This window comes from Falco naumanni, chromosome 3 (assembly GCF_017639655.2).
Source record: "Falco naumanni isolate bFalNau1 chromosome 3, bFalNau1.pat, whole genome shotgun sequence".
NCBI lineage: Eukaryota > Metazoa > Chordata > Aves > Falconiformes > Falconidae > Falco > Falco naumanni.
Genome location: NC_054056.1, coordinates 31429429 through 31445606, shown reverse-complemented (window position 1 = coordinate 31445606; position 16178 = coordinate 31429429). Strand labels below are relative to the sequence as shown.

Below are 16178 nucleotides of genomic sequence, written 5' to 3'. Positions count from 1 at the left end.
GAGTAGCTGGCATTTCTGGGAACTAAGCTGAAGGCAGTTGGTGTTTGATGTTATTCTGTCAGCCCTTGGGAGTAAATGAATGTTTATAATTACCATGTCCACTCCCATTACACAGAATCTTCCCATGCATGCAATGGGAACCTTAAGCTCAGAAGTGGTCTTAGAGCCAGGCAGCACTCATCTAACCAAGCTTACTTATTTTCTTCTCAAAATATGCATGTGAAAGTGCTGGTTTACTACTTGCATGTTGTGTCAGAAAAATAAACTACTGAAATTTTATACAAGCATATACCAAGATGCTGTCTGATTCTTCTTTAGTACTTGCAGTACTTTTTATGAATTGTATTGTGCAACAGCAACTATATGACCATGTAAGATTCAAGCCTGAGGCAGATAATTTTTTTTTTTATAGGTAATGTAAACAGATACTTCTCTTTTTTATTTTGACTCCAAATAATGTCAGTGAATGCTCAGTCCAGTATATCTGACCTACATCGTTTTCTCTGGTACCTGGGGGTTGCAGTTAGTGATGTCTGATGCAATTCCTGTAATTACAAAGCCTTCTGCTTGGCTTCTTTCTGAGTCAGGAAGCCAGTAACCTTCAGGAACTTCACTGCATTCACCTGAATTTCTTCATACTTCTTTTAGCCACAAGTAACATGAAGGTGGTCTTAAAATATACACTCAACATTAGTGTATGTCTTTGAAAAAGTACACCATTGTCTCTGTTTTGCCTGGTATTTAATTGTCTGCAAGTGTTGACTCTTATACTGAGATGGTCAGATTCATGGAAATGTTAAGGTCAGCTAACTGGTGTGAAATCTGGAAAAAAGAATCCTTCCTCATTCTCTTTTCCTTTCTTACTAGGTAAACTGGTCCGATCTTTCAGTAACATGTGTAACAAAAACACACCAGGAGCTTCAGGAATTCCTGCTAAAAGTATGTATTGAAATAGAAGAGTAGTGTTTACACATCAGGTTTATAACGCCAAAAGTAGTCTAGGACAGTTGTGATATCTGGGATTTAATTACAGAAGCTAAAGTATGCTACCAGATTTTTGTACTTCACAATTGTATTAATCTTTTAAATCACGTATATTGTGATGGAGCAGCTTGACAGATGAAGAAGCTCAACAGAATGTTTGGGGAGTTTCCCAGGAGGAATAATTTTGTCTCATCTGAAATTGCTGTTATAATTTTAATTGAACTACCATAAAACTACCAGATGAGTTTTTAGTATTCCTCATAGAGTTATTGTAGGTACAATGACCTTAGAGTATCGTTCGTTGTTTTTAATTAATGAGGCAGAGCCACGAGCATAACAGTTCTCAATTTTACTGTTGTATTCTTCAGTAGAACAAAGGCAGGCATATTCATTATCACAAGGAGTTAAAATTGAGGAAAATCTAGCAACTACCTGTGCATGTTTAAAAAAAGTGAATGTTCTCCAAGTTGTTCTCCCCTCTGCCCCAAGCAGGGAATGCATTTGTGTGCGTAGGCCACACATAGACCCCATGAGTGTGATGACCTTGAATTGTGTGTTTCATTGCCAGTGTCTTAATATTTTGGGTTCCACCTATTCTGGGAAATTCTGTATTTAAACTCCTCACTGTTCAGGGGATTAATGAAAAAGCTGTTTTGAGCATAATTTGATGGCATCTGGTGTTCTTAACCATAGTGTTAATTGCAAGTGGAAAGCCAGTTACTGTACAAAGGTCTTGTTCACTCTTTCAATGCTCAGCATTATATGCTTTCCAGCATTGTAGAAATGAAGCAGTGAGTATTCACTGTTGCTTTAATCTAGTTGGAATATCTAGTCCCAAGAGTTCCCAGACCTTGGCTTGTGAGGATTTGAATTATGGATGGCGTGTGTGGTTGCAGATGGGGTGTCCCACAACATAGGGTACATGCATCTGCTCCTGAGGAGAACCTTAAAAGTAGGGCTGTCATACAGGATCCCATGCAGCTCTGGTATGAGTTGACCAGCTGCATGCCTCCTGTTCTCCTGCCTGTAAAGCAAAGACAAACACCAGATTCTGAAGTGGACTCTCTAATACCTACTTGCTGCCAGCAAGAGGAGAAGCCAGGAAAACAGGATCCAAAATACAGAGCTGTCCAGTTTGACTGATGGCAGCTTTTCAGATGTGGAATGTTCCATGTCCTGGCTTGACTGCTCCAGCAAAGTCTAGATATATAGAAGATGGGAAGGACAGCCACAGGCTGTTCTGTCAAGAACGTGCACAGCTGAGTTTGTTTTGGTTCAGTAGCCTTAAGTAGAAAAGAGAGAATTGTTGAATCAAGCAGGATAAAACTTACACAAAACACTAGAAGTAAGAATGCTGTTCAGTTCATATGCACTTGCAATTTAGCCAGTCTGCATGGCATTGTTAACTAGTACGCTCTATTTCCTAGCAACAGAAAGACAGGAAAGAAGGCTCGAAATAATTGTTAGGGTTGATAGGAGTAAGATAACTGTAAAAATTGTTTCAGAATAGAAGCATCAATGGGAAAAACTAAGGTAGTAAATGGAATAACTTTGATAATTCATATTTAAAGAGCACCTTCTCTTGGGTCATAAGCATAAAAAGTTCCTTGCGTGTAGGAAATTACCCCTAATAAGCTTGTAAGTAACAAGGCTGTCTCATTACCTGAAGTTAAGAACTTAAAAAAGTTCTGGTTGTTTCCAGAGACAAATTTAAATACAAAACACCACGACAGGAGGTTTGCTTATCGCCTTGCTTCTGCAGTAGCTTTTTGGTACCTTTTGGTTAATACTATTTCTTAAGTCAGAGTTCCTCAACAGCGTATATAAAAGCCAAAAAGGTCAGTTAAGAGCAGCTGCCTTAAGCACTTCTTTCTGTTTTTTAGAACTAATACAGTTTAGGTGCTATAACACTGTACTAATCTGATACTAACAGCACCTGTCTGTCTGGATTCCAGAAGTTCCCTTTATGTATGTTACCAAGCAATTATCTACGTTAGATATAGTGTCTCTTTATTAGTAGCACTTCATTCAGTGAAAGGATTACTTAATGTTTTGCTGTTATGCTGCTAGCAGGATGAAATATCCAGCTGGCACTCTGGATTGTGTGTATTCCAGATATGCAAGAGGAAGATGCTGTTCTAGTGTAAATTACTTAGTGCCGTTGATTTTAACTGATGGCAGGTGTTAACCAGATTAGTAACACAGGAAAAAAAAAAAAACAGTTTGCTATGGCAGTTTACCTTGAATTGCCCCAGAACTGAAAACTTTGTTGTTGTTATTAATATAAATTAACAAGTTTAATCAACTTTAATGTACTTAAGTACATTACTTTGGAAAGTTTAAATGTGAAAAATCTTTGTTCTAGGGAATATTTTTCATTTAAAATAGACATGCTCTTCAGTAGCAAGAATTTTGCCTTCTGAACTATGACATCAGAAGACCTCACTTCGTAATGCTGGCACTGGAAGCAGTTACAATGACTTTTCATAAGAGGTCTCAGTGTTGATGGCAGCTGGAGAGTGGCTTGCTGCTATTGATTAATCTCAGTATTGCCCACGGAAGTGTAGTGTATTATATAACTCCTTTCTACCTGTTTCTTTAAAATAATTTAATGTAGCTAAGTTATGATAGTAAGTACAGTGCATTCAGTCCTCCCTGGTAATTTTTTAATGTTATTTTCCAACCTACTTTCTGTGTGTGAAAGATTTAAAGAAACAAATCAAAAGAGGCAGTAAATTACTATGGAAGGGAAGATGGTATTGGTAATTTCTGAATGTAGTTCTCTCAAATAGAGCTTTAAATTGTCTTAGACGTGGATTTGATGTCAGGATTTACAGCAAAGTGTTTCTCTAGCAAAACTAAATTATGATGATTTGTTGTACCTTTGGTCTGTAAATTACCTTACTCAAACTGGAACAATAGACTTTCTTGTTGATACCAAAAGGTATAAAGACTAATGGTGAACGAATACGGTCTTTAAAGTGTCAGCTACTCATTTTTCACATTAATTTTTTTCTCAGCTCCCGAAGGAACTGTCTTCTGAAGCATTTGACAAGACTATTTTAAGAGCACTAAATCAGGGTTTTCAGAAGAGGGAAGAACGAAGGCATGCTGATCTTGAGCCCATAATCAGGTAAATATTGTAGCAAATCCATCACCTGAAAAGTGATTTAAATCAAACTAGTTGGCTTTTAGGGACAGTGGAAATTCTGCTGCCTAAAAGCAATTTGTGAATGGGCAGGCAGTGAAAACAGATACTCTTGACGCTTTTTTTCCTTTAAATTGAGACTTTTATTAAACTGTAATGAGTTAGTTCTTCAGAAGTAATCTGAAAATATTTGTCCTGAGCAGCAGTATATAGCAATGATTGGCACTTCTGCAAGGGTCTTACCTCCATTATACAAGATTACATTTATAAATACTAGAAACAGTAACTCAGAGCACACATGTTCTAATTTTATGACAGGATAGAGTGAGATAACAGATTTGGAAAGAATAAACAGTGATAGTGAAACGTATATAAAATTAAATGTAGCTCACACATTTGTAAGAAAATGGCCCTTACCTCATAACCTACTATTTAGTGATGAGAGTGCTTGCTGGTATGTGGGATGTGTTGGTTAAATTCTGTAACTCAGAACAGCAATGAGAATTTGTATGTGCCTCTTTCTTCCCCTCGCGCCCCCCCCCCCCCCTCCCCCCAGATTCCTTGTTACATTTGTTCTTTTCTGTCAGGGTTGTTCAACCTTGTTCAAAACAAATTATTCGTCAGATTAGGCAGTATCTCAAGTTAGGGTACTTGTTGAAGAATCAAGCACCACTTTTTGAGCTCCTGCTCAGAACGTACTATGGGTCCAAGCATATCAGGTCTTTGGGTTTTGTCTTAATAGCTTAGTTAAAGAAGATACAGAGCTGCTGGTGCCTCAGCCTTTTCCTTCCCAATTCCCTTTTCTTCTGATCTGTAATATTGTCTGTCTTTATTGGCTTGATTGTCAAGCCAAAACCTAAATCTGTGCAAACAATTTTGGCTAATAAACATTCTGGTTTCAAATTAACAAACTTGTTAAATAGAGGTTGACTGAAGAGAATGTACTACGGTAATACAGAAAGGTTGTGAAGCCTCACTGCACAATAATTAGAAACCCAAGAGACTGAGGATAACCTTTGAACATATCCAACCGTGTCATAGTATGGCTCTATAACTACAATTTGCAAGTTACGTTTTGATTATACTAGAGTGCTACATGAATAATCTCATGATAGTAGCATTACTGTGTACAAATTTAATTTTCTTAAGGGTGTTGGTTTAGCATAAATATATACTTATTTGGAGGTCCTAAGTATGCGCCCAGTTCCCAGAAATTGCTCTCCCTTGCCCCACCTCCAAAAAAATAGAGCTGGATAGTGTTTCCTGGCAAGCAATAACTGAAAACTTGTTCTGGCATGTAAAAGCCATTCATTCTTGACCTATTTTCTTACCTGAAGCTAGTAGAATTTGTCACAGACCCCTTAAGAACAGACTCAGACCAGTGCAGAGCACTGTGGAGAATCCCACTCTTTGTGCTCTTAGAGATAATTATGAAACTCAAATGCTGACATTATAGGTGAATTAAACTTTGTATTTAACCAAATAAGTGTGTTTGAGGAAGAGGTGCATTGTATTGGAAAACTAAATGTGTTCTCAAAACCCCCCAACTTTTTATGAAGTCCAGTGCTTTTTGACTCGGTCCAAACTCTGATAAATTGTTGCAGGTGGCTAAAATGTTTGAATTGGGATGGCTTAAAAGCACATGTCTTTTACATTAAAAAAAATTCATCATACCAATTTCCTGTACAGGCTGTTACACTGGCACTGAACAGCAAAGCTCAGAGTTTGTACTTCTTAAGAACTGACCACTTTGCTTTTGAATGTACTGTAGTAGATTTTTGTCTTCTTTCTATGGAATATTACTTACAGTTTTATGAATTCTCACTTAAATTTCAGGCAGCTATTTTCAAATACATCACAAGCTTTTCTGCAGAATCAGAGAGTATACAACTTCTTCCAATCAATTTCATCAGAATCTTTGCACACTCACAGTAAGAAATATTCTGTTTTATGTAACAGTCTATAAAAAGCTATTCTTTCTGTTGTGTCTAATTACAGTTTTGTAATTATGTATTCATGTTACATTGTATTCTACTGGTCATGTTTGAACTTCCTGCCAATGAATAGTTGCTTCAGCAGATATTCTGAGATGCAGATGCTTTTGACAGTGGGAACGGGCTATGTAGCATCAGCTTGTGTTTGTTTTTTTTCTTTCTTTACCTCTGCACCATCATACTATTAAAATAGGTAATTATGAATTGAGTAGGTGCAACAGTTTGGGACTTTTTCCTTTTAAAAAAATCTTAAACTTTTGAACAAGAAGCTTGAGCTGACCCAAAAAATCACATCTGTCTTTTATTTGGTTTCTTTTATAGATGAACCATTTGTCTCAATACTTAAACTAAGATTCATTTTGGATACATAGTACATAAATGATGGGATAGCCCTAATTTCACAACATACAGAATCTTGTTCAGAGCATTTGAATTGCAGAGATTCCTTGGTGGTCCTCTTACCTACTTGTGCATTAGAAATTGTTTGTGCGACCGAAGCTTAACTTCTCTCTATGGATGCCTTAGGATGTGATCTTCGTTTCTGTTGAATCTTTTCTTCTTTCAGTACATGTTATAGTTAAGGCACTGACTGTGAGGCCACTGCCTTCAGAAGTTGCAGAAGATCTTTGTAAGGAGTTGAATAAGTTAAGAGTTTTCGAACAGACTACTCATAGGAGCTTGGAAGAAAACAGAGGAATGATGGCTGACTTTAATTTGAGATGATATATGTGATCTGTGACAAATGTATTCTTTGCATGATGAGATAGGGCATTGTGATCAGGATAGAAGTTGTAGGTAATTTTGTGACTTTTTTTTTTTTTTTAAGTAACACTTGGGACATTATTACATGGCAGTTTCATGAAAATGTTTAGTTAATGGTGTCCTGGATGGTTGTGAAACTGGCTGGAATTTACTGCTGTGAAAATTCTGACAACTCTGTTGTATTGAAAGGTTGCATGTGTCTGTACATTACATCTAGGTGAGAAAGACTTGCAAGTGCATTGTTGTACACGATAATTTGAAATGGTCTGAAAAAGAACCAGTGCCGGGTTCCATCACAACAGACTTGACTGGGTTAGTGCAGGGCAGAAATTACCTGCAGGGTAGGTAGATCAGAATGGTAAAATGGACAAATGTCACTTCTGCAGGAAGTCTTACAGATTATAATGTGATCATAAATGGGAGATAACTTTAATAATAGTAAGTAAATAATTGGGTACGTGAAAGTTCAACAGGATTTGTCAGATCTAAACTGCATGATAGATAGGATAAGGAACTTGAATTGTTTGGCAGAGAGGAGGAAAGACTCCAATGGAAGATGACTTAAGTCTTCAAATACCAGAGAGTCATGATGTAAACAGGGTGATCTGATGGACAAGATAAAAAGGACTGGGCTTAACTTATGAGGATGACTAGGACCAGGGGCAGACAAGAATCTGGTGATTACCAGACAAGTCCAAAGCAGCGAGGCAGGTCTGAGGTCAAGGCAGAAAAACAAGTCAGTAGGTTGGGGTTAAGAACAACATCAACAAGGGACATGGTCAGTCACAAGCATAGCTGCAGTGCACCCGGGCGAGGGCCTGAGCTCTCAACCCAAAGGATGGGGACACCCTGGATGAGGCCACTGCCAGTTCTTTTCCCAGGAGTCTCACCCAAAATTACAGAATGGCACTGTATCGGATTGAATCTTGAGCACAGGCAGGTGAAGCCCTTGGGAGGACAGGGGAAGAGGTTGCAAAGCCCATTGGTGTGGTTCAGGATCCTGACATTGAGTTAGATATTAGAAGTTTCATGAAGACAGTGCAATAAATTTAAGCATAGTTGGTTTTCTTTTGAGAAGGGGGACTGGGTGGCTTGTCCGGGGTAGCTCACAATCACATTTCCTATGATGCAGGATAACAGAAGCTGTACTAAGACAGAAGTACTCACCCTGCTCATGGCCAAAGTCACCACAATTAAGTGGCTCATGATTTTTTGTTTTTTTTTTTATTGATGGCCTCTGTGTTTTTCTAGGTTTCCTGTTTGTGATTCCTGGAATCCTGCTAATACTTGCAATTGCAAGTTAGCCCATGGTGGCGTATTTCAAATGTGGTGATAGTGTTGGGGGAGGGGGAGGAAGTGTATCTTTAAGAAAAAAAATCTCATCGTAGTTCTCAAATCAGATGTGCAGAATTAATTGGCAGACAAAGCATTTGTGGCTTAAATTGGTCTTCAGTTGCTATATAGATTTGGGGATAAAGGTAATATCTCTTCACAGAAATAGAAAAATACTCTTTCTAAAGAATATGGTTTTAGTAAAACTTGTGTGGAAATAAATTCTGTGTTCAGTGAAGGGTCTTTATACCTTAAATAATACTTGGGATCTCACACTGAATAATATATTCAGTGAGCATAATTATGCCACCATGGTTCCATTAAGGAGGAAATCAATGACACTTCTCCAGGTTGGAGTAGACTTCTGATTCCAGCAGGCTGTATTACAGCATGGTCTCTGGGGACTTAGTATCTTCAAAACAGACAACATTCAGAAGGATCTTCCTATCAAAGTTTCAAGCTCCGAAGCAGCAGCTCTCAGATGCTTTTACCTGCACTAACTTGGAACTTTTTGAGAGGGAAGGAGTAGACTCACAGAGTTAGATTCATTTCCAAACTAAGTCTTTTTTCAGAGCAGGGCAGTGCTATTTTTGCAACAAAACTGTAAATATTATTGCCACTTCTTTTTACATCCTGTCTGGCATAAAGAAGCAAAAATTGTGCATGGAGACTATGTTAGATGCACTAGAAGACTTCAGCCCAAATTAGGTCTCTTTCAGCAGGTGAATGATTTGATAATGGAGGAGTGTAACTTGTTGCAGAAGAATTCTAGTAACAGTTGTTGATCTCCTCGTGTTTCCTGCTGTAACACAAAAAGATTATTAAAAAAAATTTGAAAGGCAGGATAATAGGAGTATTTCTAATACTATCATCACAATCCGAACCTTTTAAAATGGCACCATAGCTTTAAAATTGTTTTGCACACTCCTTTCTTCAAAATAAAAGTATCTCCATAGAGCCTTTGCTCTTGGAGATGGCCTGCTTTGAAGGAGATGATGTTCAAATTACTGCCATGTGCAAACCAGTAAGTTCAGTCTTCCATTTCCCCAGATTCCAGTTTAGTGCAAGCATTCAGGAACTGTCTAGTTGTTCAAGATCTATAAAGTTACTACGTGAACTTTATTCTCTGCAGGTAACTTACAACCCTCTTTGAAGACGGTTAAGGCACCAGAACACTTCAAGGAGGACAGTTCAGAAGCTTCAAGTCAGGAGGAAGGTAGTTGTGTACTCAAAGGTGGTTCTTCTCTGAGAAATTTTACCACACTCAGTTCTGGAAATCACACAGTTGACTGATTTCTTCATTGGTACAAAGTTGAGAGATGGGGATGAAATCTGCTATGTAAATGAAGAGGTTTTGGTATACTTCCAGCAGTTTCCTTAGGAGGTTGCTATATAATTCAGGGAGTGGGAGTGTTCGTAGACAGCTCGGAGGCAGAAGTTCACAGCTGTGTTGAGCAACCAGGAAGATACATTCCACAGTTTACTTAAGCCAAGATTGTTTGTACCTTTTCATGTCTTTACGTATTCTTCAGTTACCAGGGTTCAAAGTTGAGTACACTATTTCAAGAGTGGCAGACAGTTTTGCATTTAATGTGCCGAATTTGTCTAGCTTTTAGTTTTACACAGAAAGGATGTTCAGGTTTCCCTCTTATTCTTAACCTAGGCTGCTTTTGTACTCTGGACTGTTTGTAAGGACTGTTTGGGACTCTAGTGAGTATTGATTACAGTCTGAAAGCTGGTGTTTTCCAAATACCTCAAAAACAGTTCACATGAGAAAGCAGCGGCCTAGTGGCTGGTCAGTAATTTCATTCTGAAAGGAGTGGCAAGCTAGTTTTGCGTTCTTTTCAGTAGCGAGCAAGCATAAGGTATGTGGAAAGGATGAGGAATGGGACTAATAGGTGAACATGGACCACTGAACACTTACACTGACACCACTGTTAACCCCGTTACACATCAATAACTAATAAGAAGCTTGCAGTTGATCTTATATGCAATCAGTTATCCACATATGCAGTTCAGACAGCTTTTCATTTTTTAAAAAAATCATTACTATATTCTTCTTTAGAGTTCAGAACACACCAGGTAAATTTACAGTATATTTGGAAATTGCCCAAATAGCATTTTGTATACTGTCCTCAAAAATAAAAAAAGAAGGCATTCTGAATGCATTTGTATTATTTTAGTGAAATGCTATCAGAAGTTTAAAAATTGTGATTTTTTTTTTTAAAGTTTGTTTTTTCAAATCATAATTTGGACTTATGTGTAGCATTGAGGAGTTCAGGCAAAAAGGTAGCTACCAGGAAGGCCTGGTAGTTCATCAACAGGTAGAATTAAGAAAAGTTGCTGCTGTTAAAATTTAATGGGTGCCTCAAAGAAGAGTTGGCTGTGTCTCCGAAGTTCTTGTTCCTTGTTTGAGGCAGTGTCTCTTTTTGTCATGTGTAATTTGTAAAGCTTTACTTGCGTAGTGAATTTTGAGGTTCAGAATATAATACTTCTGTCTAAGACTTGTCTTCATTCACGATTTGGAATGTGTAACGTAGTTCTGAGATGGATTTTAGCAGTTCAGAAAAAATTACAAAATTCTGTACTTCTCTGACTGAATGCTTTCTTCTCTCCATCCTTTCACACTGGGTGATACTCAGTCACGCATTTAGTCCTTAGGATTAAATACAGAGGTGAGCAAACATAAACAGTTGTTATAGTTGCTATTTTTCTGTTTCATTCTTTTATGAAATGGAAGGTAAAGAGTCTTGATTATACTGTGTACAAACTGATCTGTCTTCTATGCAACAGTTAATTTCAGCACTGTAAATTAACCCTAGCGTATTTAACTATTTAACAGACATGTCTTCTACTAAGTGTTGGGTAGTGATGGGAAGATGAATTTGTTGAACTGATCTAAAAGAGGAAATAGGAATTGCTATTGAAATTATGCTTTGTTTAATTTTTTTCCAGATGTAATGCAACACACAGCAGTTCACAAGAAACATAATGGAAAAAGTCCTGTTGCCAAGTAGGTACTAGAATGTAATGTGACCACACTGCATTTCTGAACTTCATTTTTCTAGTGCTTTGAGAGTATGAGTTTCCTTCTAGATTAAAGGTTGTTAGTAGGGGTTTTGTTTGATTGTGGTGGGGTGCTCTTGTTTTATTTTGTGTTGTTTCAGAGGCATTATTAACTTAATCTGTATTAAGAAAATATTTCACATTATCATATTTATAAGTCTTTTTTCCTGAATTTTGTAAGTCTTCTCTGCTTGGGTAGATATTTTGATTTGTGTTTATAAGCCAAGTAACATAAATTTGTATTACATGTATTTTTCCCATGTGCATGCGTACACTAAAAATTTGCAGTGCTGTTGATTTTAAGATTTTCTTCAGTGGCTTCAAGGATGACCTCGTAGGAGAAGGTAGTCCATTCTTCCCCTTGCTTAGTAGCAAAAGCATGTAAACCTTGCTGGTTTATGTCCATTGTACATTAAGGTAGTTTATTGAAGTTGAGAGGTTGGCCCCTGTGAACATCATGAAGTTCAACAAGGCCAAGTGCAAGGTCCTGCACGTGGGTCAGGGCAATCCCAAGCACAAATACAGGCTGGGCAAAGAATGGATTGGGAGAAGCCCTGAGGAGAAGGACTTGGGGTGCTGGTGGATGAGAAGCTCAGCATGACCTGGCAGTGTGCGTTTACAGCCCAGAAGGCCAACGGGATCCTGGGCTGCATGGAAAGAAGCATGGCCAGCAGGTCGAGGGAGGTGATTGTCCCTCTGTGCTCTGCTCTCCTGACCCCCACATGGAGACTGTGTGCAGCTCTGGGGCCCCCAGCGTAAGAGGGACATGGACCTTTTGGAGCAAGTGCAGAGGAGGGCCATGAAGATGGTCAGCAGGCTGGAGCACCTCTCCTCTGAAGTCAGGCTGAGAGAGTTGGGGTTGTTGAGGCTGGAGGAGAGAAGGCTCCGGGGAGACCTTGTAGCAGCCTTCTAGTACCTAAAGGGGGGGCCTGTAGGAAAGCTGGAGAGGGACTTTTTGCAAGGGCTTGTTGTGATAGGACGAGGGGGAATGGCTTTAAACTGGAAGAGGGTAGATTTAAATTGGCTATTGGGAAGAAATTGTTTACTGTGAGGGTGGTGAGGCCCTGGAACAGGTTGCCCGGAGAAGTTGTGGCTGCCCCATCCCTGGCAATGTTGAAGGCCAGGTTGGATGGGGCTTGGAGCAACCTGGTCTAGTGAAGGGTGTCCATGCCCATGTCAGAGGGTTTTGGAACTAGATAATAGTTAAGAAGGTCCCTTCCAACCCAAATCATTCAATGATTCTATATATGCTTTCAGATATGAAGTAGATAATGTGAATTTACCTATTAACATATTTTGACCAGAAACTTAAGATATGTTTGCACATAGTTGTGCAATACTTCAACTATATTAAGAGAAAAAATGGATACAAAATTTATTGTGGTTTACAGTTTTGTTCTCTGTTGTTTTATCTGTAGAATGTATTTATCTTGGGGGGGAAAAATTACCTGGAATTACAATAATTAGAATATAAACGTAGCACAAAAGTGTTGATGATGGTTCACAGATCTTTTACAGAAAAGATTCCTGCGAAATTACCAGTTGGACAACTTAGTGATTTGTTTTATAACCCTCCTACTTACTTTCAGCTTGCATTTCTTCAAGAGGAGAATGTCATCTTGACAAAATCTCCGATTATACTAGTGGATATATAACCTACTATGAATTCATAAGAGTGGCAGCCAAACTTACTAGCGTATAGTTACATCATTTTCTTATTTAAAGTATAATAAAGTACACTAAAACTGACAGTAGGAGGGCATGGGTTTGTACAGTATATGAAAAGTGTATAGGTCTGTGTGCCCTGCTGACTCTGTCAGAACTCTGACTGTTTTTCCAGCAGTCTTTGTTGACCAGTGCCCTCAGACCTAGTTAAATATTGCTTCTGACCAGCTGCTAAGAGAAGCTTCAGTGGAAAGAATTATAAAGTCCAAAGTAAATGCCAAGTGCAACTCCCCTTTCCCAGCACTACTCAAAACTAGCAATCCTGAAGGTAAAAATATAAAGCAAGACACCTATTTTGAAATTCAAACAAACACAACTGCAGTATGATCTGTAAGTAGCCATGTTTTCCTTTTCTTAAATATGGTGAATTCTGAAATAAGGATTACAAAGTAATTCCAGGTTTGATTTTCATGATGAGGAAGAAGAAAGGTGCATTCGGAATACATTTCTATCTGGAAAATTTCCCCATGTCTAGTGTGAAAAAAGCAAACAAAAAGACTGAAATATCGATGGAACCTCTTCTCTCAAGTACTGTTTCCTACAAATTCTGTTCTGAATTTTGCCTCAAACTAAAGTAGGCGAATGAGAAAGGAACTTCAGTTATGTTCAGATCATTAGTATAACTTCAGAGCACAATAACTCCTGTAATTACATTTTTTAAATCTCTTGAGAATTTGTAGAGTTTTCTGAAAGCAAAATACTGCAGTTTCCCAACGTGATGCAAAAAATGTGTGTGTTGGTGAGAAAGCCTGCAAGTTTGTTCGCATTGGCATAACTTTTGTTTTTTCCTTTCAGCAGCACTAGCAGTGCAAAATGTTCTTCACTGGATAGCCTTAACATACAGCACTCTGAGCAAAATGGGGTAATGGACTGGAGAAGAAAAAGCTGTATTGTCCAGCAGCTCCCAGAGCACTGTACAAACCTACTTGACCAGGTGCGTTGCTGGATTTTCTTTACAGTAGTATTCTGAGGCACTTCAGAAGGCTGTCCACTACACATGATTAAATTTAGGTTTAAAAATGAAGAGCCCTGCTAAAATTGTACAAATAAGTGTCAAAGTTCAAGTTGCTACTGACTTACCTGAATTAGAAAAAACTCGTAATTACTCACCACTGTCTTAAAGTTGCATATTTTGTTTATGAATTCGTAAATAAAATTTCCCAGGAGGTTATAAGTAATCAGAAAAGTCTGATGTTTGTTTCTAATCAGACACTTTCCTATTACTGTAACATATTGTCATCAGAGAGAATTTCAGAATGCCTGGGGAATTTCTGTGTTATTCCAAGGAAGAAACTAGAAGCTCTATTAATAACTAAACCATATTCATCCTACAGTAGGGACAACAGGTTAATATTCTTTCTATTTTATCTGCATTATCTAAGTAACTTAAGTATTAGTCTTTGTTGAAAAAGTTAATAGCAAGATGCATATAAACTTTGTGAGATTTGTGTCTCTTCAGTAGTCAGTTCTGGTGTGAGTATAGTTGAGAAGAATATTTATAAATAAAATCATCTATTGAAATTGGGAGAAGGAAGGTTGCTCAGTGCTTATATCTGAAAAGCCTTGAACGTTAGAATTACCTAATATTACTCTTACTCTAGAGAATTTGGCTATTGATTATTATGTGGGGAATAGCAAGCCAAACAAAAACAGTTTCTTCATTTCACAAAGCAGGATAATGAATTGAGATTTGCTTCTAAAAAGCAAATGGGTAGACTGCATCAAAGCTTGAAATATTGCAAGCTTGATGCAAGAAAAAAATTAATATGCTAAAAGAAAAAAAAGCTGCTTCCTATTTAAAGGATGTCCAAATACAGTATGTTTAGCCAGAGATTATTTCTGAGTTTTCACAAATTTTACTCCTTTGCCAAATATGAGATATTACTAGCAGCTAGTAATAGTATACTTAAACAATTATGCACGTTATGTTTTTTCTTACATGCTTCTAGGCTGTATTCCAGAGTTTAGTTTAGCAGCAGGCTCAAGTTTAAGGCTGTGTACCTGCTTTGTCACTATGTAAAAATAATTTTCCACATGTATTTCTCATCCCCCAATCATCAAAGAATTCCGCTTAAATCAGTTTTCAATTCTGTAGCCCCTTAAGCCTTGTGAGTAGCCTTTTTAGCAGGTACGTGATGAAACACATTTGGGTTTATTCTCAAGAGGAAAGACAGCATGCAAAACAATAATATTCTGACATCTTCAGAATATTTGCAAGTAGTAATTTGCTGAGTATTTTGCTTGTAATGGCATAAACACAAAACCAGATGCATTATTCTAAAGGCCAGGATGCACTGTACAAGTAGTTGTTTGTATGGTTGTAACACCTGCGAGCGCCCTAGTCTTGGACTCACGGACCTTGTCAGTCTGTAAAGGGGGGGGGGGCGGGTGGGTGTTGGCTTTTGTGATACAAATTCTGTTGTTTGACTTGCATCTTTGTATTTTCTGTCTAGCACACAGCGGAAAAACGTCTGTCTACAGTAAGCAAGAAGAAAGGAAAGCCACAGCTGGAAAAGTAGGTTTCCAATGTAACCAGTAATCCAGAAACAGTGTAATGCATTCACTTTGATAAACAGAGTCTACATCAATTAGGTGCTTTGTTTTGCTGTTGTGAAACAAGAAATAACATAGTGTGAAGCCAGTCTACATAAAAATCCTTATTTTCTGAAAAGAAGTAATTTGAAAAATAGAATGTAATTGTACACATTCATTTCTTGAAATGTCAGTTGTACTTTAGCAAAAAGATAAAAGAGCAGAACTAGGTTCTTAACCGGTATGGAATTGCTTTTTTTCCCCGTATATATTTATTTGAAAGTTAAAAGACGTAAGGCTGTCCAGAAAACACTCAAAATCAAATAAGGATTGACGGCAACCTTTAATATCACCCAGTGGGTGGTAACTTGCTGAAATACTTTATCGAAGATAATCTGCACATCGGAGAGCTTCAGAAATTCCTGTGGCCTACACAATACTGCATTGTGAGGAAGTGAAAATATTTCCACCCTTTCCTACTTCCAATTTGACTTTGCCATTTTGTTACTCTCTAGCCAGATGCTTTTATGCTGGTCTGGTTTGTAGCTGCGTTGTACATGTCATCGTTCAAAGATTATTTCAGTATCAGCTGCATCATTTCTTTTTTTGTGTTTTCTTTTTTAGATCTATATTTA

The 16178-nt window shown here is 37.8% G+C and overlaps 1 protein-coding gene across 7 annotated transcripts in view; it reads left to right on the top strand.

Annotated features, from left to right (window-relative positions):
* ZCCHC2 (zinc finger CCHC-type containing 2) overlaps positions 1-16178 on the top strand; it is a 49383-nt gene that overhangs the window by 22208 nt on the left and 10997 nt on the right. For 2 of the 7 annotated variants that reach the window (XM_040585748.1, XM_040585743.1), the window contains exons 4-10: positions 868-939; positions 4005-4117; positions 5969-6063; positions 9353-9454; positions 11176-11233; positions 13807-13945; positions 15465-15526. In XM_040585748.1, coding sequence (XP_040441682.1) covers positions 868-939; positions 4005-4117; positions 5969-6063; positions 9353-9454; positions 11176-11233; positions 13807-13945; positions 15465-15526 — 641 coding nt within the window. The remainder of the gene's footprint in view (positions 1-867; positions 940-4004; positions 4118-5968; positions 6064-9352; positions 9455-11175; positions 11234-13806; positions 13946-15464; positions 15527-16178) is intronic. The other 5 variants (XM_040585744.1, XM_040585747.1, XM_040585745.1 and 2 more) reach the window with 5 other exon arrangements.